At 44.4% G+C, this 27,208-nt stretch overlaps 1 protein-coding gene across 1 annotated transcript in view; it reads left to right on the forward strand.

The window, feature by feature from the left end:
• The first annotated feature begins 16,844 nt into the window (after positions 1-16,844).
• EEPD1 (endonuclease/exonuclease/phosphatase family domain containing 1) overlaps positions 16,845-27,208 on the forward strand; it is a 146,031-nt gene continuing 135,667 nt past the window's right edge. Inside the window, exons 1-2 of the mRNA XM_033193579.1 lie at positions 16,845-17,034; positions 17,494-18,563. Of these exons, the coding sequence (XP_033049470.1) occupies positions 17,686-18,563 (878 nt within the window). The 5' untranslated portion in view covers positions 16,845-17,034; positions 17,494-17,685. The remainder of the gene's footprint in view (positions 17,035-17,493; positions 18,564-27,208) is intronic.

The raw sequence follows: 27,208 nt of genomic DNA on the forward strand, positions 1-27,208 counted from the left end.
AGAACCTGTTTGAGATGCCACAACTTCTAAGGGTTGCTTTAGCTTTAAAGAACCTCAAACCGCCTATAAGTCTGTTTGATGCTTCTTGTTCATTTGCCCAGAAGAAACTGCTCTGGAGTTTAGATTTGAGATGACCTTGGCTACCTTTGGTTGCTTTCTGTCTGTATCACACTTGTGGTTGTCTAGGGTTTGTTTCCTTCTGTTTATCCATCACCAGCAGGTAGCCAAGTCCACTGAGTCAGGTTCTATGAAATTGCTTTTGCTTATCTCAGGTAATGATATGGTACCTCCTGTTACCAAGAAAGATAAGGTACAGTTGCCCCACCACCGACACATGCATGAGTGAGGACATCTGAGGGGACAGGTGCTACCCAGGAAGGCGTCTATGCTGTTTCACTGCCAGATCATCATTGCACTAATGTAATTAATGGAAGGTGCAATCTAAAGGGTGGGTTGGTCATGGCAAAGTGAAATATCTTTCATGACTTTTATTAATGGCCGATAGTATAACTGAATGGAGAACAGGGATCAAAGGGAACACTGTCAAATGCAGAAATACAGACATGGCCAGGGCTGCCAGGGGACCTGAGGTGTGCTCTCCTGTCCTGTTGCCCTAAAGCTGCAATAATGAAATGCCACAGACTATATAACCGAAATGGACTCCCTTAGTTTTGGGCACTCAAAGTTTGAAATCAAGGTGTTGGCCGGGCTGTAGTCCCACTGAAGCCTCTAAGAGAGGATATTTTCTTACCTCTTTTGGCTCTGGAAGCCCTGGCTGTTTCCTGGCTTGTGGCAACATCATTACAATCTCTGCCTCCATGTTGACATGGTTGCCTTCCTTCTGTGTCTGTTTACACATTTTCTTCTTATAAGGACAGTAGTCGCATTGGATCGTGGCTCACCTTAACGACCTCATCTTAACTTGATTATGTCTGCAAAGACTCTCTTTCCAAATAAGGTCACATTCATAGGTACGGAGCATTAGAAATTCAACCTATCCTTTGAGGAACATAATTCAGCCCATTACACCCCTTATGTCAATGAAAAGCACATATGGGGCCCAGCTGCCTGCAATATGTTGTGTGTGGCCTTCTGAGCCCTGTCTGTGAACAGTGGTTATCTAATCTCTTCTTTTGGAACCTATTCGTTTTTTTCAGACAGGACACTCCAGAGTCCAGACACCTTTGGCACAAAAGACAGAATTTAAAGCCAGGGATGTCAAAGGCATCGGAGGCTTTATTTGCAGATGAGAGAGGATATATTCTGGAGTTACCATAACACATGGCTTAGGAGCTAGTTGGACTCTGGTTTGAATCCTGCCTCCATCACTCAGTAACTGTGTGATGCTGAGAAAAGCTCTTGACCATTCTGAACCTTGGCTTTCTCACAGACAACGGGAATGACACCAACCCTATCCAAGTGGTTCTCATCTGAGGGAGATTTTGCCCCCTATGACATACATGGCAATGTCTTCACACATTTTTGATGACCATAGCTGGACAGGTGCTACTGGAATCTAGAGGGTAAAAGCCAGGGATGCTGCTAAACATCCCATAATGCACAGGCCAACCCCCTACAACCAAGAATGATCTGGCCCCAAATGTATCAATAGTGCTGAGACTGAGAAACGCTGCCCCATCCTCATGGGGTTGATAATGAGCTTTGGAAATGAGGCATGCAAGGAGCTCAGCACATGTCTGCCATCAAGCCAGTCCAATAAATGGCAGTTCTGCACATTGAAAAGCAGGGAGTTCGTGACAATCCTATACAGATATTTGAGCTCACTAGAATCTTCGGAGTATGAAGAAGAACAAAGGCTCTCATATGTAATGCAATCCCTGCTACTTTATGAATGCCTAATAAACATAAAGAACGTAAAAATATACTTGAGTAAAACAGACAATGAGGTATATAGGAGGGATATAAATATTAATGGTGTGTTTGTTATGTCACTTGCTTGCTACTTTTACTGAGATCACCTCATTTAATCCTTTAACTAACATGATAAAGTAAGAATTTTTATTCCCATTTTGCAGGTATAGAAACTGGGGTTCATGAGAGTTTAGTATCTTGCCCCCAGGGTATGTATCTATAAGTGGTAAAACTGCTCTATTTGACCCTAGGTCTCTTTGTCACCAATCTCATGACTCTCTGTTGCCCTGTCCTCATTCACATGTAATCACTGGAAGTAATGAAATTATTAATCATGAATCCAATGGTGTGGATGCCAAGGGACATAGAAAGGGGGATTCTCAGGAGATTAGGAACCTAGTAAAGATTCCTCAGGGATTTCTAAGGGATCTCTAGCATTCTAAGGCCTCCCCTCTCTTCCTTCCTTTTGAGCCTGGAACCTGCTTGATGTTCTCTCTGGTGATCCTGACAGCTTGAACAGTCTTGCCCTCAGGAGCAATGAAAAATCCAACAAGATTATCCCACTTACTTTTCCTTCTCTAGCTGCGTGACAGTTCCCTCATGATAATAGAGCACTAGTACACAACACAGAGGAAAGCATCTAATTTAACCAGAGGTATGACAGCAATAGCACAAAACTGAGAATAGAGAACTGGAATATACTCTTGTAAGGTACTTGAATACACATGAAGTGGTAGTATCACTTGAAGATAGACAAAAAGAAGTCAAAGATGCATGATATAAACCTAAAATAACCTCTAATATAATAATACAAAAAGTTACAGCTAATAAGCCACAAAGGAGATAAAATTGAATCATAAAAACAATCAGTTCATCAAAGAAGATACACCAATGGCCAGTAAGTGCATGAAAAGATACTCAACATCACTAGTCATCAGGAAAATGCAACTCCAATCCCCCAATGAGATACCACTTCACACCCATCAGGATGGCTATAGGCAAAAAGACAAAAACTAACAAATGTTGGTTACAATGTGGAGAATAGGAAGGTTCATTCACTGCTGGTGGGAATGTAAAATGGGGCAACCACTTTGGAAGAATCTGGCAGTTCCTCAAACAGTTAAATGTAAGAGTTGACACATGACCCAGCAATTCCACACTTAGGTATGTGCCCACGAAGGATGAAACATATATCTTCACAAAAAAGTATACACGAATGTTCATAGCAGCTTTATTCATAACAACCAAAATGTGGGAAAGACCCAAATGTCCATCAACTGATGAATGGACAAACAAATACTGTATATCCATATTGTGGAATTAATTTACAAAAAGGAAAAAAGCACTAATATATACTATAACATGGATAAACATAAAAAAAATTATGCCAAGCAAAAGAAACTCATATAACTCGATTTATGTGAAATTTCCTGAATAGGCAAATTTATAGAGACAAAAAATAGATTAAAGTTTTAGGGCCTTTCAGGGCTAGGGCAGGAGTAGGAAAGGGAGCATTTTGGGGTAATAGCTAAAGTGTATGGAGTTTCTTTTAAGGGTGATTAAAATGTTTTATAATTGATTATGATTCCACAATTTGTGTGTATACCAACAATCACCAAATTATACACTTTAAATGGGAAAAGTATACAGCATATAAATTATATCTCAAAAAGGCTGTTTTCTGTCCAAAAGTGGACAGAAAAAGAAGAAAACTGAACAAATAGAAAACTACAAGATAAAATGGAATCATAAAAATAATCATTTCATCCAAGAAGATACACCAATGGTCAATAAGGACATGAAAAGATTCTCAACATCACTAGTCATCCGGGAAGGATGAAACATATATCTACACAAAAACTTATACGTGAATGTCCATAGCAGTATTATTCATAACAGTCAAAATGAATGAATTTAAACCTAATAATATCAATAATCACATTAAATTTAAATGATTTCAATTCAAAGGCAGACACTGAGCAGTGGGATTTCCTTTAAAAAGCAAGAACCAAGTATGTGCTGCCTACGAGAAACCCACTTGAACTAAAAAGACACAAATAGGTTAAAAGTAAAATGATAGAAAAGAATATACCACGCTAATGCCATTTTTTAAACAGTTGGGGTGAGTATATTAGTATAAGAAAATATAGATTTCAGAGCAGAGAATATTACCAAGGACAAAGAAGTCCACTGAATAATGATAAAATGGTCTATTCATCAAGAGGATATAACAATCTTAAATATTTATGGGCCTGATAACAGAGCTTTAAACCACATGAAACAAAATCTGATAGAACTCCAAGGAGAAATCAAAAAATTCCAAATTATATCAGATATTTTAATTTAACTACTTGTTATACAATACCTGAGAAGGAAACTTTGGAGGTTGTCTAATCCAGTCCACTCTTTTTGCTAGATGAGGAAATGGAGCCCAGGAAAGTCAAGTGACTTACCCAAGGTTGTGGAGTTAATTAGTGCCAGAGCCTGGATATTAGCCCGAGGTGTGACCAGGTTCCCCCAGGAAGCAGACTCTAAAATTCAGCCTAAAGTTGTGGTGACAGATTTGCAATCAGAAGCAGGAGTCTCACTAGGTATCTAGTCACGATTACTTGTGTTTTAAGAGACTACCCATTAGCCCTTCTGCAAATATTTATTACAAGCTAGGCACTTTTGGAGGTGCTAGGGATATAGCAATGAAGCCAAAGTTTCTCTCCTCAAGGAACTTCTATTTTAGTGAGAATAACACAGGCAATAACAAAGTATGTAAGTGATCAATGCTGTTAAGAAAAGTAAAGCAGAGTAGGAGACACAGTGGGCCAGACCTTTTAGAAATTGTGTCCCCCAATATTTCCCCAAGAAAAGCTAGTCCTGTGAAATGTTTCACAGAAATGGGCAAATAAGCTCTGTCTGTCCTCTTCTTGAAGATCCCCTGCACATTAGTAAATTAAAGGTCATGAGAAGTCCTGCAGTGATGAAACTCATTTCAATGTGTTTAATCCAGTGCCTTCCAACCATGGAACAGACTTTGAGGAATGTCCATAGTGCCTCCTGGGCTCCCTACAACTTCTTTCATACCTACTTTGTGGATGAAAGAGCCAATCCTCTAACTTTTTAGGTCTTTAGCATATTCCTCAAAAAGACTAGCTTCCTTCAGAAGGAATTCACAATTGAGGCAATTACATCCACCAAAGAGGGAGCATGATGTTGGGGAAGTAGCCCCTTGGGCTCCTAGGGAGTGATTCTCAGCAAGGAATCACTTGGCCTTTCTATGCTCAGTTTTCTGGTGAATAAAATGAGGATGCAGACTCATTTAAAATGAGCTCTCAGACTTTCTGCAGCTCTACTCTACAGTTCTGTAATTCTTTGCACTTAGATTTTAAGACGGCAGGTGACCTTGGTCATTAGAATATCTATGTTCCAGATACTAATCCTGCTGCCGTGGTGTGGAGAACAAGCTTTGTCTCATTCATGCTCAGACTTGAGATCAGTTTAAAGCATTGGTTCTCCAGTGTGGCTCTGCACTGGAGTGATCTAGAGCTTTAATAAGCACTCACACTTAGATCCCATCCCAAGTTTTTGATGGAATTGGTCTGGGGAAGGGCCTTGGCATTGGAATTTTGACAAGTGCCCTGCAGCGTTCTCATGAGATGCTAAGGTTAAGAACCATTGCTTGTAAGACACAGTCTTCACACTGCAGTCTTTCTTGTTCACCTTCATGGTGTATTGCCCTCTGAGCACCATCTGTACATGAGAATGTGTGACTGTCTATGGAACAACACTATCCTTTGCCATTAATAGAAGGTAGCTTAAAAAAACAACAACAAAAAGAAAACAATATAATTACATTCTAGCTAAATAATGGTGCCTGCCAAAATTCTGAGCCTAAGGTCAGCATTTTCTGTAGACAGATTAACACATATGAGAATGTGTTGTGGTCACAGTGGCCTCAAACTGAGAGCTTCCCTTCATGCTTTTAGAGTAACAGAGACACAAATAAGGAGAAAGTCATTACAGAGTGGTTCAGCTGTATTTAATGCTGTGTCTGGGGCCTCCTAAGATCCTTTTTCTCACTACCATTAGATCACACTCTGGGGATGCTCTACAAGGTCTTCATGACTATTTCTTAGGGGAGCCATTCCTGGAAGTGGGGCTGGGGTCAGGGACTAGCCTTACCAGGCCTTCAGTCTTCCAATATTTAGAAGAAATAAGGCTAAAAAAACAAAAAACTAAAAACAAAAACAAAAACAAAAACAAAAAAAAAAAAAAACACCAGTGGCAACATTGAAAAGAAATAGATGGTGAAACCAGAAAAGGCATTGTGACATTGAGTAGGGCAGGTGTCAACAGCCAAGTCCAGGCTGTAGCTGCTGTCAGGTGAGTGTGAAGTGGGAGGCAGAGCAATTGACGTTTACCTGCTGTTCCTAGGTATATGAAAGGCTTTCCCTCCACTCCCAAGCTCCAACAACAGTGCTCAATTCTTCTGGCCCGTGGCGGAGCTGAAGGAGCCTCCTCACCCCACCACCAGAAGTGTAGGTCCAAGGACATTCCCCTGACTTGTCATAAGGTAGAAATAGTTGCCTCATTTCTTCTCCTGCTTCTGTATTATTTTGTGCTTGGAGAAGGCTCCTAATTAGGCATCCAGAGACCAAGGTAATGGACTTTACTGAGAAGACCATTTCATAAACCCTCAAATCCAGTAAACAAAAAAGAATAAACTGTTCTGTGAAAAAGTGAAAGTCTGAAACTCACTGGAAATGTTGCTTTTTAGAGGAAATGAATAAAGTGAATGGCAGCTTAATTTCCTAAATGTGATGGTGATAATCACATCATCTTTAAAGATTAATGAATACTATTTTCTGTAATAATAATAGTTTTGGAGGTGGAGGGACAACACAGTGCCTCTGATGGTAAATGTTCTCCATTTTGTTACTGTAAATGAAACTACCTCGTTTTGTTGGGGCTTTGCCACAATGATCTCTGGCCAAACACACCATAAGAAATAAAGTGCCAATTGGAAAGGCATTTAAGGTGTTGGGGAAATGACAAAGGTCTTCATTTGTCAGTCATGAGATGAAACCCTGTATTAGTCAGTAGACTAGGAGCTCTAAAGGAGGTTCCTGGGTCTCCTGGGAAGCTGCGAATGCAGGTGCCTGTTTCTAACTGGTATCAAGCTCTATTTCAGGAGCTGATGCTAAGCCATTTTATAAAACCAAAACATATTTAGGTTTGCATGTAAGAATAATTAGAAACTGTTTTTCCTCAATATCTGTGTATCTGACCAGAAGAAATAGGTTTCTCCATTTCTATTAGCAGAAATGCTTGTACAACCCCTCAGCAAATACGTTGAAACACCTGCAAACAGGCAAATGGAACCTAAATGGGGACATTTTGTTCAAAACTCTTTTTAGTTATTTCATTATCATGGAAATTTATTGATTAATTCTGTTTTAAAACTTCATTTTGGGAAAAAAAAAAAACCCTGAAAAATATATACAATGGACTATCTTAGTAGGCCTGTATCTATTTAAGAAATTGTATCAATAATTAATAGCTTTCCCAAACAGAAAGCATCAGGTCCAGGCAGATTCACTGGTGAATGCTACCAAACATCTAAGGAAAAATTTATACCAATCCTCTAGAATTTCTTCTAGAATATGGAAGCCGAGTTAATATTTCCTTTACTTATTGAATGAGACCAGCATTACCTTAAAACAAAACCAGTCAGCTAACACGGTGAAACCCTGTCTCTACTAAAAATACAAAAAATTAGCCGGGTGTGGTGGTGGGTGCCTGTAGTCCCAGCTACTCGGGAGGCGGAGGCAGGAGAATGGCGTGAACCCAGGAGGCGGAGCTTGCAGTGAGCCGAGATCGCATCACTGCACTCCAGCCTGGGTGACAGAGTGAGACTCCATCTCAAAAAAAAAACAAAAAACAGAAAAGACAGTCAAAGACATTACAAAAAAGGAAACTGCAAATGAATATCTCTCAAGTATATAGAAGCAAAAGTCCTCAACTAAATATTAACAAATTGAATCCAACAGTGTACAGAAAGAATTACTTAACATGACCAAACAGGCTTTACCCTAGGTATGCGAGGCTGATTCAACATTAAAAAAAATCAATGGATGTAGTCTATTATATCAACAAGCTTAAAAAAAGGGAAAGAAAAGAAAAGAAAAATCACACGATCATACCAATAGATACAAAAAAGGCACTGGACAAAATCCAACATCCATTCATGATAAAAACGGTCAGCAAACTAGGAATAGAGGAAGACTTCTTCAACTTGATATCAAACATCTACAGAAACTCCACAGATAATATTATATTTAATTTTGAGAAACTAGAAGCTTTCCTGCTAAGATTAGGAACAAAGCAAAGATGTCCTCTCTCACCCTTCCTTTTAAACATTGTACTGGATGTCTTAGCGAATACAATAAATAAATAAATAAATAAAAGGAAATAAAGGGTATACAGATTTGGAGGGAAGAAATAAAAACTTTGTTTCCAGATGACACAATTCCTATATAGAAAATCCAAAACAATTGACCAAAAACAGTCCTTGAACTTCTAAGCAATTAAAGCAAAGTTATAAGACATGAGGTTAATATACAAAGCTCAATCCCTTTCCTACATGCCAGCAATGAACAAGTGAAATGTGAAATTTAAAACACAATACCAGTTACATTAGCATTCCACAAAATGAAATACTTAGGTATAAATCTAACAATATACATACAAGATCTACATGAGGAAAAAACAAAACTCTGATAAAAGAAAGAAAAAAGGAACTAAACAAACAGAGAGACATTCCATGTTCATGAATAGAAAGACTCAGTATTGTCCAGTTCTTCTAAACTTTATCTATAGATTCAACACAATCCCAATTAAAATTCCAGCAAGTTATTTTGCAGATATCAATGAACTGCTTCTAATGTTTATATGGAAAGGCAAAAGACAGAGTAGCCAACTTAATATTGAAGAAAAAGAAAAGTTGGAGGACTATACTGTCTGACTTCATGACCTACCATAAAGCTACAGTCATCAAGGGAGTGTGGTATTGTCATAAGAACAGACAAATAGGTCAGTAGAACTGAATAGAGAGCCCAGAAATAGATCCACATAAATATACTCAACTGATCTTGACAAAAGATCCAGGACAATACAATGGAGAAAAGACTGTCTTTTAGCAAATCATGCTGGAACAACTGAACATCAAAAAAAAAAAAAAAAGAATCTCCACACAAAACTGATACCTTCATAAAAAACTCAAAATAGATCATAGCTCATAGGCCAAAATATAGAACATAAAACTATAAAACTCTTAAAAGATAGCACAGGAGAAAATCTACTTTGGGTTTGGCAAAGACTTTCCAGATATGACTCAAAAGGCACAATCCATGAAAGAAAGCATTGATAAGCTGGACTTTATTCAAACTAAAAACTGCTGGTTAGCAAATGACACTGACCAGAGAATGAGAGATAAGACATAGGGAGAAACGATGTACAAAAGAGATACCTCATGAAGGACTGTTATTCCAAATATACCAACAACTCTTAAAACTTAACAAAAAGAAAATGCACAACGGATTGAAAATGGGCAAACTACCTTAACAGACACCTCAACGAAAAAAGATATACAAAAGGCAACTAAGGGTATGAAAAGATGTCCCACATCACATGTCATCTGGGAATTGCAAATTAAAACAACAATAACATAGCACTTTACACTTATTAGAATGGCCAAAATTGCAAACACTGACAACACCAAATATGGAGCAACAGGAATTCTCATTAATTGCTGGTGGAAATGCAAAATGGTGTAGCCACTTTGGAAGACAGTTGGCAGTTTCTCACAAAACTCTTACAAAACATGTTTTTACCATCCGATCCAGCAATCTGTTGCCTGAGAAGCTGTGATGTGCTTTGTGGATGGGGAAGGAGTGCAGCTAGTGGTGGGATCAGCTGAAGGTGGGGAGGGAGGTTCTGGGACTGTGCTATAGTCTCCAGCTTGGATCTCTTGTAGCTTGGGAGCAGATAGGTGGCCAGTACTTCATGATATTTCCGGTGCTGCAAGGATCCTGAATCCCTTTTCAGGAATGACCTATGGACACCATCAATTCAGTCTGCTCAGGGTTCTTATAGCCAGAGAGTGGCTGGACACTTGTTTTCCTCCTCATGCTCTACATTCATTTCCTCCTCATGCTCTACATTCATCTTTAGATTCTAGGGGCCTCTCTTGCTTGTGTTGAGGATGCGGAATTTCCTTCTTTCATTTTTTAAACACAGGATTTCACCCAGGCTGGAGTACAGGAGGATGAAGAATTTCTTGAGAGAAAGTTTTCACACTCCATAGACATATAAAAGTGTTACCGTGGGTAAATACAATGGAGCGCGATTGCAGTGGGGGTACAACACAGCAGAAGTATAGTGAGCCTACAATTCCCATTTTAAATTTCTGTGTTGTGAATACACAAAGGAGCAACAAAGAAATCACAGGCCTGGGGAGGATCAGGAGGCAGGGCGGAAGCCACCAACACAGCTAGCCTCCCTGCCAGTCCCCTCCCTAGCCTGTACCCCCACTGCACAGCACCCCCAGCGAGGCCCTGTGGCCTTCCTCTCCACCCATACCCCAGCAGCAGTGGTGGAGCCCCAAATGGAACCAACTTCCTCCAGGGTGTCTCTTACAGAGGAAACTAACTGCACACTGGGCAGCCCGGACAGGTGCAGGATCAGAAGAAATTGCCCTGGGGAATGACCCAGCCTTTCCCTATGGAAACAGTCAGGGCTAGCTGGGGACCATGGGGAGGTTCTTCACCTTCCTCTGCAGGCACCTGTGTTTCAGGTCAGCCAGAAAGAACCAGCATGAAAGACATGCTGCATGGAGGAAGCTGAAAGACTTCTTCCCCAGGGGCTCTTCTTCCCTCCTGTGCTCCTCTCTGCCTTGTGTTCTGTGTTTACTGGGAAGAGGAGATGGTTCTATAGAAATAAACAAACACAATCGACAGATACAAAAATATATATGCCAATTCGTTATATTTAAATGCAATAGTTAAAAACAAAAACAAAACCCTGTTCTATGACTACAGCTGTCACAAGACAATTGTCTGAAAGCAGAGTGCAGACAGCAGAACTTCAGGAGGTGGGTAGTAGGGCAAGGCTGAACACTGTACCTACAGGAAAGCGTGTGGGAAGGTCAAGCTGGTTCCCGGCACTTTCCATGCAACAGGGAGGTTCTGAGCTCCAGGGAGCCTAAGGAGATGGGGCAGGAGATTGGCCATGCTGGAGGCAAACAGCTGCAGGTGGATGGGAACAGAAAACATGCACTGCTGTGCATGGTCTGCCTGGCTGAGAGGACCTCATGCAGTGGAGGATGCAGGTGTGCAAGCTGCCAGACTCTGCTCAGTGGGATCAAATCAGGAGGAAATCCCATACCTCCCTGGCCTTCAAAAGTATTGTCCCCAAGATAAGTGCTGACCTGAAAAGTCGACCAGGAGCCTCCTGGGGAACAAGGGAGGAGGGTGGCCCCTCTGCCACAATGGGGAAAACTGCAAAGACTGGACTTCTTCCCCAGGGGCTCTTCTTCCCTCCTGTGCTCCTCTCTGCCTTGTCTTCTGTGTTTACTGGGAAGAGGAGATGGTTCTATATAAATAAACAAACACAATCAACAGATACAGAAACATATATGCCAATTCATTATATTTAAATGCAATAGTTAAAAACAAAAACAAAACCCTGTTCTATGACTACAGCTGTCACAAGACAATTGTCTAGAACTGTCCAAGGGGAGGGTCCTGAACCCTTGAAAACACTCTTGTGACCCACCTGAAAAATGATAACAAAAACACTATCCTCAGTGGAAACCAAGACCTGCAAGAGCATCCCGAGAGTGGGACAACTGTCAATGGCTATAAAGGGGCCTTCCCTGGAGCTGTGGTGATGGCTCTTCCTGCTGGGAAACAAGGCCTGAGGACCACACCTGTATGATGAATACTGCTCTGAGACAACCACCCCACTGTGTTAAATCTTAAAACAACCCCAGTGTATCCTCTCTCATGTCCTGTGGGTGGCTGGGCTCAGCTGGTTGGTTGCTCAGCAACTTGTGGTTTCTGCTGGGTTCACTTCTGTGGGCGCATCCAGCTGGGGGCCAGGCTGGGTTGCAATGTCCTAGAGGATTCTCTCACTCTGTGAGGCCCTGGTGCTATTTGAGGGCTGGGGTGTCTCAGTTCTTCTTCCTGTGGCCTCTCAGTCACAACAGGTGAGTCAATACTTCCCTATAGCATGGCAGCTGGGTTCCAGGAGGGAATATACCAGGAGGAATGGACTAGTGCTTATCTCTGCTTGCCTTACTCTCACAAATCACATGGCTAAGACTGGAGTGAATGTAGAAAGCGGTCACACAGGGAGGAGAATGAGGGGAGACTGGACCCACTGGGCACTCATGTACAGTCTATCACACACTGTTATGCAGCAGAGCACTGGAATCCTTTAGAGAAATATACAAAAATGCTCCTGGTGGTGGGATTCCCGGCTGAGTATCTATACACAGGTGCAGAAGAGAAAGCAGAATTCCATGTCTGTGTGTAGAAGATGAAGGTTTGTTCATTGCCCCTCTCCATGGTGTCTATCCATGGTGTCTGGCCATCCTCTGCCACAACTATTGGTGAGGCAGGATCTGATGTAGAATGTGCAAATGGGCTGCCAATGCCTGTAGTTTCCTGAGTTTGGGAACACAGGGAGCCTACTCTGATAAAGAGGGATAAATCCACTGTCAAGGTCACACTAAAGGAGATGTTGCCTTGTCACATTGATATAATTTAGGACTGCATCCAGCTTGGCCATTGCACACAAGTTGGTGCCAAGTCAATAGCTGGACTGAAGCTCATTGATTGGGGAAACGGGGCTTGCTTTGCCAGGACTGAGGGCTTATGGGTTGGGGCAACATTTCCCTATTCAGCTTTCAAATCTCATTTTGACCCTCACTTCCCAGGAAGTCCCCTAGCAGAAATTACTTGTGATTCACGTCCATATTCTCTTCCTCTCTCCTATTTCAATGGGCACTAGTCTTACTGATTTAGTGTCTGCAGTCCTGCTGCCCCATCAGCTCTGGGAATAGAAGAGTCAGGAATGTGCTCCTCACTGTACCTCCAGTGCCTAGCATCATGGGTGCTGAAATTGAAGACTGACAAATGCTTTCCCTTCTTGCTGTCTGCCACCTCTCCCTTCCCCTGAATCACCATTTACTTTAAAACTGCTAACTAAAAAGCAAAAGACCAATGACCTTGGTCCTCTCTGACCAGGCCCCAGGTGAGAACTATGTCGTAAGGGGCAGTGGCCACAGGATGTGGTATTTGGCTGGAATGATGTAACCTCTGCCCTTTGACATCGTCATGTAACTGGGTTGTCAGCTAGAGCCCTAAATAATAAAATGCAAATAAAACCCCCATTCCTTGTAGAACGGGACCCTAGCCAGCTTCCCAATCTCAGTGAGGATTCTTGAAAGTCAGATATTTCCCTGGTCTCCTCCTATTCTGATTTTCTGCTTCCACTGAATCCTGGATCTTTCTCCCACCCATCTTTTGTATTTTAGCTGCCCTTTTTCTCTGTCTTTAATTTACCCAGAAAGATTCAGCTACCTTACTTTCTCTCTCCTAAACATAACTTATTGAAAGCCATTACAATACATATCTTACAAAGATTTAGTGCCTGTACATGGGGTAGGGGTGGGAGGATTGCATCATGAAATAGCACAGCAGATAAAATAGACTGTTAGACATAAGTTTAAAGGCCTCTGTTGCCCACTTTCCTGAGCCCCCAAGCCAAGCTGGGGAATGTTCTCTTCTGTTAGCTGTCTGCTCAACTTCTTCTTGGACTCCTTCATCCCCCCCGCCCCAGCCTTTTCATCTCCACCCAGGCTCACCTACTCCACTCTTCCCAAAAACAAAGTCTATGTTTTTTTAAGTTCAGAGAACATTTTTTTTCATTTTTTGAAGATTTTTCCAAAGCTGTTGAGTTGTCACTGAAGTACACCAAAATGTACATATTTAAAGTATACGATTTTGTCAGTTTTGACATTCATATGCCCATGAAACTATCACCTCTCAAAGTGCATTGCCATCAGCCCCCAAAGTTTCTTTGTGCCCTTTAAAATCCATTCCTCCCTCCCCATCATCCCCAGGCAACCACTAATCTGCTTTCTCTATATGTACGTCAGTTTGTATTTTCTGGTGTTTTATATAAATAGAATCATACAGTATGTTCTTTTTTGCCTTATTTCTTTCACTCAGTATAACGATTTTTGAGACTTTTCAATGTTGTGTAATAGTTTTTCTTTATTGCTCAGTACCATTCCATTGTATGCATATACTACAATTTATTCATTCATCCACTGATGGATTTGAGTTTCTTGTTTTTTTTGCTGTGTGTGTGTGTGTGTGTGTGTGTGTGTGTCTATAACAAACAAAGCTCCTATGAGCATTCACATTCAAGTCTTTGGGTTTCATGCTTTCCTTTTTCTTTGACAAATACCTATAAGTAGATTGGTTGAGTCATGTGGTAGGTATATGCTTAACTTGTTAGGAAACTTCCAAACTGATTTCCAAAGCAGTTGTGACATCTTACACCTCCACCAGCAATGTATGACCATTTCAGTTGCTCTGTGTCCTCACCAACATTGGATACACTCAGTCATTTTAAAGTTAGCCATCTCATTGCATGTTTTTGTGGGGTGTATGTATGTGTGTTTTTAAATGCACTTTGGTGCATTTTAGCCAATGCTTGGTTTCATTTATACCAAGGGAAGCATTTGCTAGGTTTATAGGGAATAAAACCAGATTATTTCTGTTGTTCTAGGATATTATTGATAGTGTCCTCTCTTCACCTAAAAAGTGTCCTGGTTTGGATGATAAAATATATGTTTTCTCTGCTTCTAGCCCAAGTAGCCACACTCCACGGCTGTTCTTCCACAGCCACATTGCCCATCAAGGCATTCTGCTCAACGAAGAGTTTTCTGTATTCTGCTCAATGAAGAGTTGTCGCTTCTTTCAAAAAGTTTTCCTGCTTGTCTTAAACAATTTTTTTCCTTACAGCACCAGGATTTCAGTGCGTGGCATAATGTAGCCCAGTGTTTGGGTGGGAGAGGATGGTAGGTAGGAAGGCATTTTTGCGATCAAGTGCAAATAGCTTCCCTAAAAATAAAGCCAATAAAGAGGACCGTGGAGTCAGAGATGGAGGCAGCCCCGCCATGCCCTGATGACCCCATCATCACCTGGGTCGGATGCAACCAGACCTGAGATAAGATTACTTACCTTAACTTTTCAACAAGGAACCAAGAAATACCCCCTTCTTTATTATTATTATTATTTTTGGTCTAAGGTAGTTTTACTTGGTTTTCCTGACTAATATACATAGCAGGGGAATGTGCCTCAGAAAGGCAGTAGCATTTTCCAAACCTGGGCTGCTTCTCATTTTACAACCGAAATACCTTCCGCCTGTGAGAGGTACTATTTTTGCTGACCCAGTCTTTGGAATTGAAACCAGATGCACTGGTCACATTGGTTGGGGATGAAACTTCAGAGAACACTAAACGGCCAGGGTCAAAGTATTCAACGATATCACTGCATGATTTGCTTAATCGAAAAGTCTAGCTCTGGGTATCCACTATAATGCAGCTGGCTCTTTAATCTTTAACCAAATTGTCGTTTAGCAGTGTGATCCAAAAACTCTTCTGGGTTTGGGAAGCAGCCCCCATTTCCTTCCTTCGTAATGATTAGACTTAATAATTACAGAAACTTACCCTTGTTTACTCACAGCGCTAAATGTGCAAAGGAGCAAACCTGTATTTGACCTATGCGAACACACAGGAGGGTGGTGCGTGCCCTCTGCTAGGAACACAATGAGTCGCTGGCGTTATTAGAGGACATCTCTCCGAGCGGCGCAAAGGTAATATACTGGTGGAAGAAAAGAAAAGGCCGAAAGTGGGGACAGAAATTAAGACCATCCCATTCAGTCTGCTCTGGAACGTTCTGCAAAACTCTGTGAGACGCTGAACCTACAGGGATGCCCTCTCAGGGATTGCCCCGGCCTTCATCCCCACACCTCAAAGACAGACGAAAAGCAGCTGGGCAGATCTCGCCTCGGACAATCCTAAACAGCCTCTACCAGGCATAACCAGACCTAGGCCTCGGGCGGCAACCATGGTCCGGGTGCAGCTGACTTAGGACAGCCTCCCTGTGACCCGCCCTCGCCGGCACGGCGACGGCTCCGCCCCTTAAGCCCCTAAGTCCCGCCTCTGCGCTCTCGGGGCCTACCCCCGTGCTCACGGTCCCGCCCCCGCGTTTCCCACCCCCTCGCGCCCGGGCCGCGCTCCCACACTCTATGACCCCACCTCTCGCACTCCAGGCCCGCCCCACGCGCTCCCGGGTTCAGCAATCCACCCATTTGTGTCAGGCCACGCCCCCACAACCATGGCTCCGCCTCTCGCACGCCAGGGCAACCCCTCGCGCTCTCCGGTTCGCTCTCCACCCTCTTGCGCCTTGGTTCCGCCCCCTCCTCCATGGCCCCGCCTCTCGCACTCCAGGCCCGCCCTTGCGCTCTCGGGCTCCTCTCTCCACCCACTAGTGCCAGGCCCCGCCCCCCATCCGGGCCCCGCCCCCGCGTGCCCTCGGGAGTCCCGGGGAGGAGTTGCCGCGCGGAGGAGGCGTGGCCGTGGTTCCTGCGGAGGCGCGAGCGGCGCGGCCAGGACTTTGGCTTTGACACCGACTGCGAGCGGGAGCCGTGCGGCTGGTGCTGCGTCTGGACTGGCTCTGGCGGATCCCGCGCCCGAGTTGGGCGCAGGACTTTTTGCCGGGATAAACGCAACTGCGGCGGCGCCGCCGCAAGTCCTGGTGTAGCTTCGGCGGCGGATTTCGCCGCCGCTGCCGCCGCCTCCGAGCAGCCCTGCGGCTTCTATTCACTCTGGGAGAGCGAAGCTGAGTTTCTCCCATAGAAAGAGCCGGGACACGCAGACCGAGGCGGCGTAGGCGGCTTCCAGGGCCTGGCCAGTGACCCACACCAGCGCTGGCGCCTAGGCTGGAGGCAGGGGGCCCGCGCTGTCCCGGGCTGGGCTCAGGCTTCCGAGCCGCAGGTGGAAGAGGAACCGGCGCCCCGCGGAGCAGCCGAGAGGTGGGGCGCGGGGACCGCGGCAGGTCGGGTGGGGGGAGTCGATAAGCCCCTTCTCAGTGCTGGCGCCGGGGAGCACGGACTTCCCAGGTTGCAGGTAGCGCTGTGTCAGATGCGGAGCGTGGGGGAGGTGGGGTGCCCCCCCCCGTCTGTGTGAGCCCGAGTGTGGGTGACCCAAGTGTCGGGGTTGAGAGAGGCCTGGAGAAGAGGTGTGAAGCTGATGGAGATAGGTCTTTTCCCAAGAGAAGCGGCGTATAGCCTTTTTGGGCTCAGTGTGATAAAACCTGGACGTCCCCAGAGGAGAATCCACATGGGCCCAGCCTCACTGTGCCTACGTTTTTAGGGGTTCATGGGCAGCCACCAGTCCCTGACTCCTGGTTACTAACTCCAGCACTAGATAGGGGGTGCTAATGCAAATTGCCTAATTCAATGGGTTTCTATGTTTATTAATTTATTTTCTAGGCGGCCAAGTGAAAGGTAATTTTGGACACGGCAGGCATGGAAGATTCGGTGTTTGTCTATAGTAACCTCTTCAGTCCCTGAATCCTGCACCTGCCGTTTTTCTGTGCTTGTACGGCCTACTGGGCTTCCTCCCTAGCCAGAGAGCTCTTCTGCAGTGGTAAGGCCTTCCTGGGATCCTGATCCTGGCGGACCATGGGGAGCACCCTGGGCTGCCACCGCTCCATCCCCAGGGACCCCTCGGACTTGTCCCATAACCGCAAGTTCAGCGCAGCATGTAACTTCAGCAACATCCTGGTGAATCAGGAACGGCTCAACATCAACACTGCCACGGAGGAGGAGCTGATGACCCTGCCTGGGGTGACGCGTGCTGTGGCACGCAGCATCGTGGAGTACCGAGAGTATATCGGTGGCTTCAAGAAGGTGGAGGACCTGGCATTGGTCAGTGGTGTCGGCGCCACCAAGCTGGAGCAGGTCAAATTTGAGATCTGTGTGAGCAGCAAGGGCAGCTCCACGCAGCACTCTCCCAGTTCCCTGCGGCGGGACCTGCTAGCGGAACAGCAGCCTCACCACCTGGCCACAGCTGTGCCTCTCACCCCACGTGTTAACATCAACACAGCCACCCCGGCCCAGCTCATGAGCGTGCGAGGCCTCTCGGAGAAAATGGCCCTCAGCATCGTGGACTTCCGCCGTGAGCATGGGCCCTTTCGCAGTGTTGAGGACCTAGTGAGGATGGATGGTATCAATGCCGCCTTCCTGGACAGGATACGGCACCAGGTGTTCGCTGAGAGGTCCAGGCCCCCATCCACCCACACGAACGGGGGACTGACCTTCATCGCCAAGCCTCACCCGAGCCCCACCTCCCTGAGCCTGCAGAGTGAGGACCTGGACCTGCCGCCAGGGGGGCCCACCCAGATTATCTCCACTCGGCCCTCCGTGGAGGCCTTTGGAGGCACAAGGGATGGGAGGCCTGTGCTGAGGCTGGCCACCTGGAACTTGCAGGGCTGTTCTGTGGAGAAGGCCAACAACCCCGGGGTGCGAGAGGTGGTGTGCATGACACTCCTGGAAAACAGGTGAGGACGGGGACCACCATGGGTGTTGGGTGTGAAGGCGACTTGTGCGTGGCCTCATCTATGGATGCAAATGAGTGGATTCTTTTGTGAGTAGGGAGGGTGCAAGGGTTTTTAATCAATGTTCTTGAAGCCTCAACCAATATTGTCACCTGAGAATGGACTGCCCTTCTGCTCCAGAATTTTCTGAATACAGCTGGGCTTGTGGACCATGTCTTGAGCATGAGATATCTGACTGATTCATAATTTTGGGGTAAGCAGAGGTTGTGTTTTTGTTACTGATTTGGAGGATGCTGGGTCTACACCAAGTCAGGCACTCAGGGCATGGGAACTGGTGCAGTTTTGCATGTGAGAAAGAGTTCATTGGATTTTGTTTACTAATGGGAGGGAAAATCATATTTGTTCCATCAAATATGCCTATTTGTGCACACAAGATCATCTTAAAGGCCGAACATTTGCAAACATATACAAGTGTCTATATTTACCAAAATGCTATGAATGAATCACTCTCCATTCTTTTTCCTTATTTAACCTGGAGTTGGTTTTCAGCCCTACAACTGTGGCCCAAAATGTGTGTAACCTTTTCTGTCCCACAGCCAGAAAAAAGCAAGCTGACGTGTGTGTGACAATTGGCCAGATTTTCCACATCTAAAGCAAAGAAAAGAGTCTAGTAGGATAGGCCATTACCACAGAGCGTTTACGTTATTCACAATACTGCTCTCTGTAGGAATTTCTGTTAGCCTTGTCATAAAACAAAAACAATATTATTTTGGCAGTAACTCCTGCTGTTAGTAAAATAGCATACTGTATAATGTAATCAGGTGTGGGAAGGAAAGAAATATTTGTGATGGTCCCTTCCAGGTCATAAGAGCTGTGATCCTGGACTTGAGGCGTTTTGCCCCGCCACCCACCAGGGGTGCAGTGTTTGTGGCTCTTCGTTGATTTCCTTTGCACTGAGTTGTTGGTGAGGCTGGTGGCGGGGGCGGCCGTTTGGTGACACGAAGTGAACTCTCAGCGGGAAATCACAGTGAATGATGGCAGATCACCAGGAAAATTAGTGAGGAGAAAAGCAGGTCACAACGTTTCCTTGGCACTGACCCAGTGGCATGCTCTCGTCACTGAGAGAGGGACTCCTCACTGGGTCAGGGAACTGGACTGGGGAGCCCTTGAATGCTCTGCCTGCAGTGCTGTGTCCTCTCTTTTGCAGCCTAACTCACTCCTTTTGCAGAGTCTTCTTGTGCACAGGTGAGAGCTGAACTCGGGCCCTGGGAGACGGTTATAAAGAATGGCTTGATAATTGTTTTCTTTATCCATAGCAGCATGGGCATGTGAATGGGAAATGAGGAGGGGAGAGGCAGGAAAGGACACAGCTGCTTAATTCCTATTATGTTTTCTAGTGGCTCAATTTGGGAGGGAGGTGATGGATTTGGATCAAAAGTTGGTCCAGTGGGACTGACCAGCTAGGCAGCCCCTGCCCATTTATTATGTCAGTGGTTTCTAAAGTGTCGTCCCCCCGCCGCCCCCGGCCCAGGGGATGAGCAACATCAGCTACTCACTCAGAAACTTTGTTTCTGTGTTTTAACACACCCTCCAGGCGGTTCTGATGCACACTAAAGTTTGAGAACCATTGTACTAGGTGTTAGGCAATCAGCTGTCCCTCTGTCTCTTGGAAGCCCCTTCCCTTGGCAGGGTTAGTGAATTCATGCAGAACTTTGCAGGTACAGTCGGCCCTCCATACCTGTGGGTTCCACATCCATGGATTCAACCAACTGTAGATGGAAAATATTCAGGGAACAAAAAAGGTTGCATCTATACTGAACATGTTGAGTGTTTTCTTGTCATTCCCTAAACAATCCAGTATGGCAACTATTTATATAGCATTTACATTGTATTAGGCATTCTAAGTAATCTAAAGATGAATTAAAATATACTGGAGGATGTGCATAGGTTATATATAAATAATATGCCATTTTATGTCAGGGACTTGAGCATCGTGGATTTTGGTATCACTGGGACTCCTGGAATCAGTCTCTGCAGATACCAAGGTACAATTGTCCTTTTTATTTTCCCCTTTGATTGTTTTGATTCTCTTTCTAGCTATTCAACCTTGTGATATTCTTTCTGGCCAAGGCTTGAGGAGCTTATTCATCTTCTAGGACATATGAATGTGAAGGGTAGAGAATGGGAGAGTGAGCAGAGATGGCTGGCCTCAGCGCTGGCTCCACGCTGCAGCCCACTGAGCAGGAGCCCTCACGACTCTTGTCCATTGTGAAGGTGCTGGGGTTGTCCTGCTTTTTTCTTCTTTGGGTTTCCTAGAGAGATGATGATTTGCTGAAGACATTGAACTATTGTCATCAGGCAAGAGTGCAGGAAAAGCTTACCCAAACCCACCTGTAAGTGACTGGGAAGGTGACCTGCACCATCACATTCTCACTCTTGGCCAAATGTGTTGAGGGTTGGTGGTTCTCTTTGCCTGGTCACAATGGATTCAGTATTCCAGGCACTCCTAGCACATTGTTAATGTTTGGTAAACATGAACTAATGGATCAGGGCCTGATCCCCTACGGAGCAGGGTGAGTGCATTGCCTGTATGACTGTCCTAGGGTATCAAAAGCTGTCACAGAGTAGATGTGTCCTCAATGATAGCAGCACCCATTCTCCAAGAGCTGTGTGTTCGTCCTGATTCATAGAAATCTCTCCCATTCCAATTGTTCCCATATTAGTAAGAGGAAATACATTTAGTATGAGCAAGAATGGGTGCCGGTGATTTTCTGGTTGGCTTTGATTTACATCCATGTATACCTGTAATAAAAGAGTTTCCTAACTTTTGGGTATGCCTTCGTGCTTTCTAACAGTTTTCCCATTTATTTGATTTTCCTAGTAAGTCTGGGATGTAGGTAACACTGGCTTTTATTAATGATTCTTCATCTCTGGCTGAGGAAACTGAAATCAAATAAGTTAAATGACATGACTCTATCATGCAGCTCATTAGTGACTCAACTGGGACTGGGACCCAGACCTTCTGACCTTAGACCTATGCCCTTTGCAAGCTTGCTGTGTTTTGTAAGCACAACACCTTTAACCTGCCTCTTGGTTAGACACCCATCCTCTGCCTCATCAAGGGCACTTGCTAAATTGTGAGCCAGTCACAGTTTCTTAAATTAAACCCATTGTAAAGGGATTTTAAAGATACCCTGAGGCAGTTCCTTTGCAAAGGGAATAGCTGGCTCTTGATTTTTCTGTGAATGTGCTTTAGTAGGTGTGTTTTCTTAGGCTGAAGGGTAGCTGTATGGGATGGGAGTTAGAGTCTTCTCTTAACCTTCTTACAGCATGTATGAGCTATAAGAAGCTGTTTTGCAAGTGAGGCATGAGGTAGGACAGCATTAATTGATAATCATACAGTCACCAGGAGCCTTCAGGGATGTCATGCTGGTAGCACAGAACTGACAGATCTCATTAGATGATTTTGCCAAATATCAGTCTGAGGCAATACTCTTCCTTGTTCAGTATTTATGGAGCAAGATTACAGGGGAATGTTTCTGCTAAATATGCTTGCAAAATTTGGAGACAGTCCACATCTGGATTGAAAATTGGTTAGTTTTTCATTTTTACTTACTTATTTTTTTACTGGGAAGTCGTTCTGTTTTGAGAGTCTCTTTGGTTATTGAAAGTATAAAGCCTCAGGGAGCTGAAAAATAATCTCCAAAATAAATAAGAACATTTAACATCCCAGTTGCTCATTTTCCCTGTGGCCTACAGAAGAAGAGAACTTGAGTGTCAAAGTCTTTAGCCCTATAATGGCTTAAATCAGTTTTCTTGCCACATGTCTGTGGTATCAAAGCACAAGGTGGATTAGTGCCACACACTGATAGTGAAAAAAGAGATTTTGCTTTATTAGACTTGATTAGTAGGATCAATATAAACATAACCCATCTTGTCATTGGATTCACTCATTGAAAAATATGTATTGAATGTCTGCTGTGTGCATTTATAAGCTTATTTCAGGGATCAGCTTGGTCCTGTTACTTACCAAACTTAAGTCAATGTAGATTAGTTTGTGTGGCCCAGCCTCAAAACAGTCTAGTAAACCCAGAGTTTTGGGGCAAGTCACAGGGAGTGATTGATGCGTGGCTGTATTTTTCTCATATGAACAATAGGCTCACCCTGGGAGGTTGAAGGGTGGGTGGATGCAGCCAGACATTACATTTGGGGACAGAATGCCCAGCAGTCCTCTTAAAGTAGAAATTGTGAAATTCATTTTGACACTCGTGGAAACTGAGGCTGAGAGGTTAAATAACATCTGTGTGGCCTTCAGAAATGTAGATATTGGAGTCAGGATTTGAAGTTTGTCTGCTTTCAAAGCAGAGGGATTAGGCCGGATTAGTCATGTCTTTTCCCAAACTCCATCCCCTTCCGCTGCCTCTCACTCCCAGCCCACCCACATTTCCTCCCTGCCTTTGGCTGGCCAGGTGTCAGGGTCTTGGGGGAGAAGTAGGGCTTCCCTGTAACACTGAGATTGTGTCCTGGCCTCTGTTTTTTCCCATTTTTGTTCCTCTAAAGGATGGGGCTTGGGGCCAGAGGTAGGCCAATCCAGAGGGTGTGAGGGCTCCTCCACCAAGCCCCTCAAGTGTGAGTCTGTGACCTTGGGCCTGACTCCAAGATCAAGTTCCAGTTTTCTGAGCCAAGGAACTCTAAGTTGTTTCTAAATAGAAAGATGGTCAATAACAAGAGTGTTGTGGATTTGTAAGAGAAGAAGACAGTGTGAGTGCAGGGAACTTCCAATGTAAGCAGAACTTAGGGTTTCTTTCACTAAAGGGAAAGGTGTGACTTTTGTTTTACAAGGAAGCTGGGCCCATTTTGGGTCTGATTTCAAGGTTCTTTGGGAGTTTGATGATGTTGATTTTCCCGGGGGCTATCCATTCCTTATACACTCATTCACCCATCCATCCATTCATTCATTCAATTAGCAGATCTGTTTGGAGCTCTCACTAAGTACCAGGTTCTGTATCAGGCTCTGATAATAAAGTGAAGAACAAGACAGAGTCCCTGCACTCATGGAACTTCTGTTCTAGGCAGAGAGAAAAACAGGTCAACACACAGATCAATCATCACAGATAGTGGTGCATGCTGAGGGTGATGGAGGTGAAGTAAAGAGAAACCTATTCAGATGGGGGTCAAAGAAGGCCTCAGCGGAAAGCTGATGGATGAGAAGAAGCCAGGCATGGAACAAGCCAGGGAAAAGAATGCTCCATGGAGGAATGGGCAAGTGCAGAGACCCCGAGAGTGCTGGTTCCAGAAAGAAGGCCAGAGTTCTAGAGTGGCGGGTGGGTGGGGCTGCAGAGCAAGGCCAGGCCAGATCAGGTGGGGCCTGTAAGGCTTCTCTTGTAACAGCAGAAGGAGGCCACAGAAGGTTAGAAGCAGAGGCTGAAGCAATGACCTCTTACCAGATAGTCTGACTGCTAGGGGGTGCTGGAGGAGGCGTGCATGGAGTGGGTCCTGGGAGTTGAGTGAAGAAGCTGTTGCAGGATTCAGGCTAACGGCAATAATGTCTGGGGAGATGTGGAAGTGGGCAGAGATGAGAAGGCTTTTAGAGGTAAAAATTGACAAGACTTGCCTATATTGTAGATAGTGTGCGATTCAGCAGGTAGCTTGTGTAAAATGCTCTGAGGTTTCTAGGAGATAGGTGCAGAGGCACGTATAATAAGAAATCCTGGGGCTGACACACTTGCCTCTGTATTGTTTTGACATGATGCAGGGTGTTCACCTCACCTTTCCCCTTGGCCACAGCTGTACCCTGGGTGTGAGGTCTTAGATCCACAGCAGATGGAGTATGAGGCCACGGTCTGCCCTCTGCAGATGGGGCATCTGGCAAGGTCACATATGCTCTTCAGCATCAATGACAAATAGAACCAGGGCTTCCTGTGGGGACTTTAGGTGACTATTTCTATCAGGAGTGGTTCACATACATTCATTTCAACATTGAGCAGCTACTTTGTGCTCACTACCTGATGAGGTCAGAGGCACGGGCACAGGAAGACTCCACCCTGTGGTCAGGGGGCTCACCGTCTCAAGGACATACACATTCAGCGGATACTTCCAGGATGATGTGTGGGATGAGGGAGGATGTGAAGCTTGCTAACAGACCTGAGAGCACAGGAATTTGTTCTCTGTCTGCTTGGCTCTGCAGGTATGTGAGACCTCAGCATCCGGTCAGGGATGAGAAGAGAGGACCAAGTCAGGTGGATGGGAGGTTGGAGTGTAAGAGGAAGGAATGTAATGGCATAGTGACAACTGAGGCTAAAAGTCAGCATCCTCCCTCCTGCATTGCACACACATGGCTGAAGAGGGGGAGGTCCAAGCTGGGCCCTACACTGAGGCTTATAATCCGAAATACTCAGACAGGAACATGGCAGGCTCCCACACAAGGCTCCTCACAGTGAAAGAATCTGGTATACAAATGCTAAGCTTATAAGCAGCAAAGTATGTGTCATTTTAATTTCAAAATGACCTTCCCCAGCCTGGGCGACATAGCAAGACCCTATTGCTACAAAAAAATTAAAAATTAGCTGAGTGGGGTAGTGTGTGCCTGTAATCCCAGCTACTGGGAAGGCTGAGGTGAGAGGATCTCTTGAGCCCAGGAATTCAAGGTTGAGGTGAACCGTGATCATGCCATTGTTCTCCAGCCTCAGTGACAGAGTGAGACCGTGTCTCTCTAAGAAAAAAAAAAAAAAAAAATTACTCTACCTTACAAAGGATTTTATCCCAGAATTCCCTAATAACAGTCTCTGTCAGTAACAAATTAAATGATGCATTTCACTGAACTTCTATTTGCTCATCATGGATATCCTGGTTTGTGTGTGGTAATTTATAGCTGGGTAGAATTTCACACTGATGACTTCTCATATCATAACATTCAGGAAATACCACCAAAATGTCCTGCTCTACCTGACAGGCTGTTAGTCCTCATCAAATATTTAGGAATCTTAGAAGCTTCCTCACCCTCTTTCTCATGAGTGTACACAGGCCAAAATTCTTATGTAACATCTTGATTGACAGCAGCCAAATTAGTGAACTCAAGTGGCTGGGAAAACCCTGAGAGGTATGCTCAGAGTAAACATTTCATTATAAAGAGAAGTGTGGAATCCTTCTTGCAGAGTCATGAATAAAGAAAGCCTGGGTTAGCCGGGCGCATTAGCTCACACCTGTAATCCCAACTTTGGGAGGCTGAGGTGGGTGGATCCCTTGAGCCCAGGAGTTCAAGACTAGCCTGGGCAACATAGTGAAATCCCATCTCTACAAAAAATACAAAAACTACCCAAGGGTGGTGGTGCACACTCGTAGTCCCAGCTACTACACCCGTAGTCCCAGCTACTCAGGAGGCTGACGTGGGAGGGAGGTTAGCTTGAGCCTGGGAGGCGAAGGTTGCAGTGAGCTGAGATGGTGCCACTGCACTCCAGCCTGGGCACAGAGCGAGACCCTGTCTTAAAAAAAAAAAAGAAAGAAAAAAAGGAAAACCTGGATTTTCTTTACTGACTATAATTCCCGAACTAATATTGATTTGTTGTTTGCTTCCAGTGAGCCCTTGTTTCCTAATTCTATTTTGGTTCAGCTGTTACCTGATTAAGCTGTTAAGCTGGGCCTTAAATTGTTTTACCTAGAGGCTGCTGTATACTCCTGAAATGCAGTGCTTAAGTGACAGAAGGTTGTTCCCATTGCCACATTTAAGGTTGTGCATGCTTTGAACGTTCTACAGATCTGAAGTCGTGTTTGCTCACCCAAAAACTGGAGAATAAAACTGGTACTTTGTCTTTCTCAGCTTATGCTAAAAGTGGCAGGTCTCAGGTGGGTGGTTGTTTTTTAAAAAATATCTATTCAATATCCTGTTAAAAAAACACTTCTCTATAGGTATTTTCTATTAAGCAAATTCAATCTGTTTTTGTTTGTTGTTGTTGTTGTTGTAGTTTTTAGCAGTTTCTGTTTCTTGAATGGGAAAGAGCCAGTATTTGGGTGACATTAGGCCTTGGTCTTCACTGCCAGCGGTCTCAGGGCTCCTTTCTTCCTTTCTTGGTGGGCAGCCTCTGTGACTTCAGATTATTTTGTTGTTTTATGGGTAGGTTTTTTTTGTTTTGTTTTGTTTTTTCCTTTTCAAAGTGATTCCCGATCTTTTAAAGTTTTAATCTGAGGACTCATTTTAGATAGCAAAATACTTCGTGTCCCTCCTCTCTCCCTCACTTGATGGTGGACTTTTAGTGTCCGCTTGGTGGTAGAGGTTGTGCTAGAACAAAAGCAATGATGATTAACACCGACAGTGGCTGTGGCTGAGGCCCATAGCTAAGTTATAGATACAGAAGAGATGGCTCAGGGAAGCTGAGAAGTTTTGCTGCTTTTGGAGGGTGGGACTTGGATTACAATCCAAAGTCTTTGCAGTTAGACTCCAAAATTTGATGATAAAAAATTATTCTGTTCAGTAATGCTACTCAGAGTAGTTGTATTTCATTCACCCAGACTGCATTGTAGACTAGATGCTTTCTTAACCAGCTTGGCTTGGGTTCCCTAGGTTATAATTTTTCATAAGTATACTGATATTTAATATCATGTGTCTGTGAACATATGTATTTGTCTTAGTGTTTGTCTCTTCAAAGTGGAGC

The sequence above is a fragment of the Trachypithecus francoisi genome, unplaced genomic scaffold (genome assembly GCF_009764315.1).
Source record: "Trachypithecus francoisi isolate TF-2019V2 unplaced genomic scaffold, Tfra_2.0 Lachesis_group4, whole genome shotgun sequence".
Taxonomy (NCBI): Eukaryota; Metazoa; Chordata; class Mammalia; order Primates; family Cercopithecidae; genus Trachypithecus; species Trachypithecus francoisi.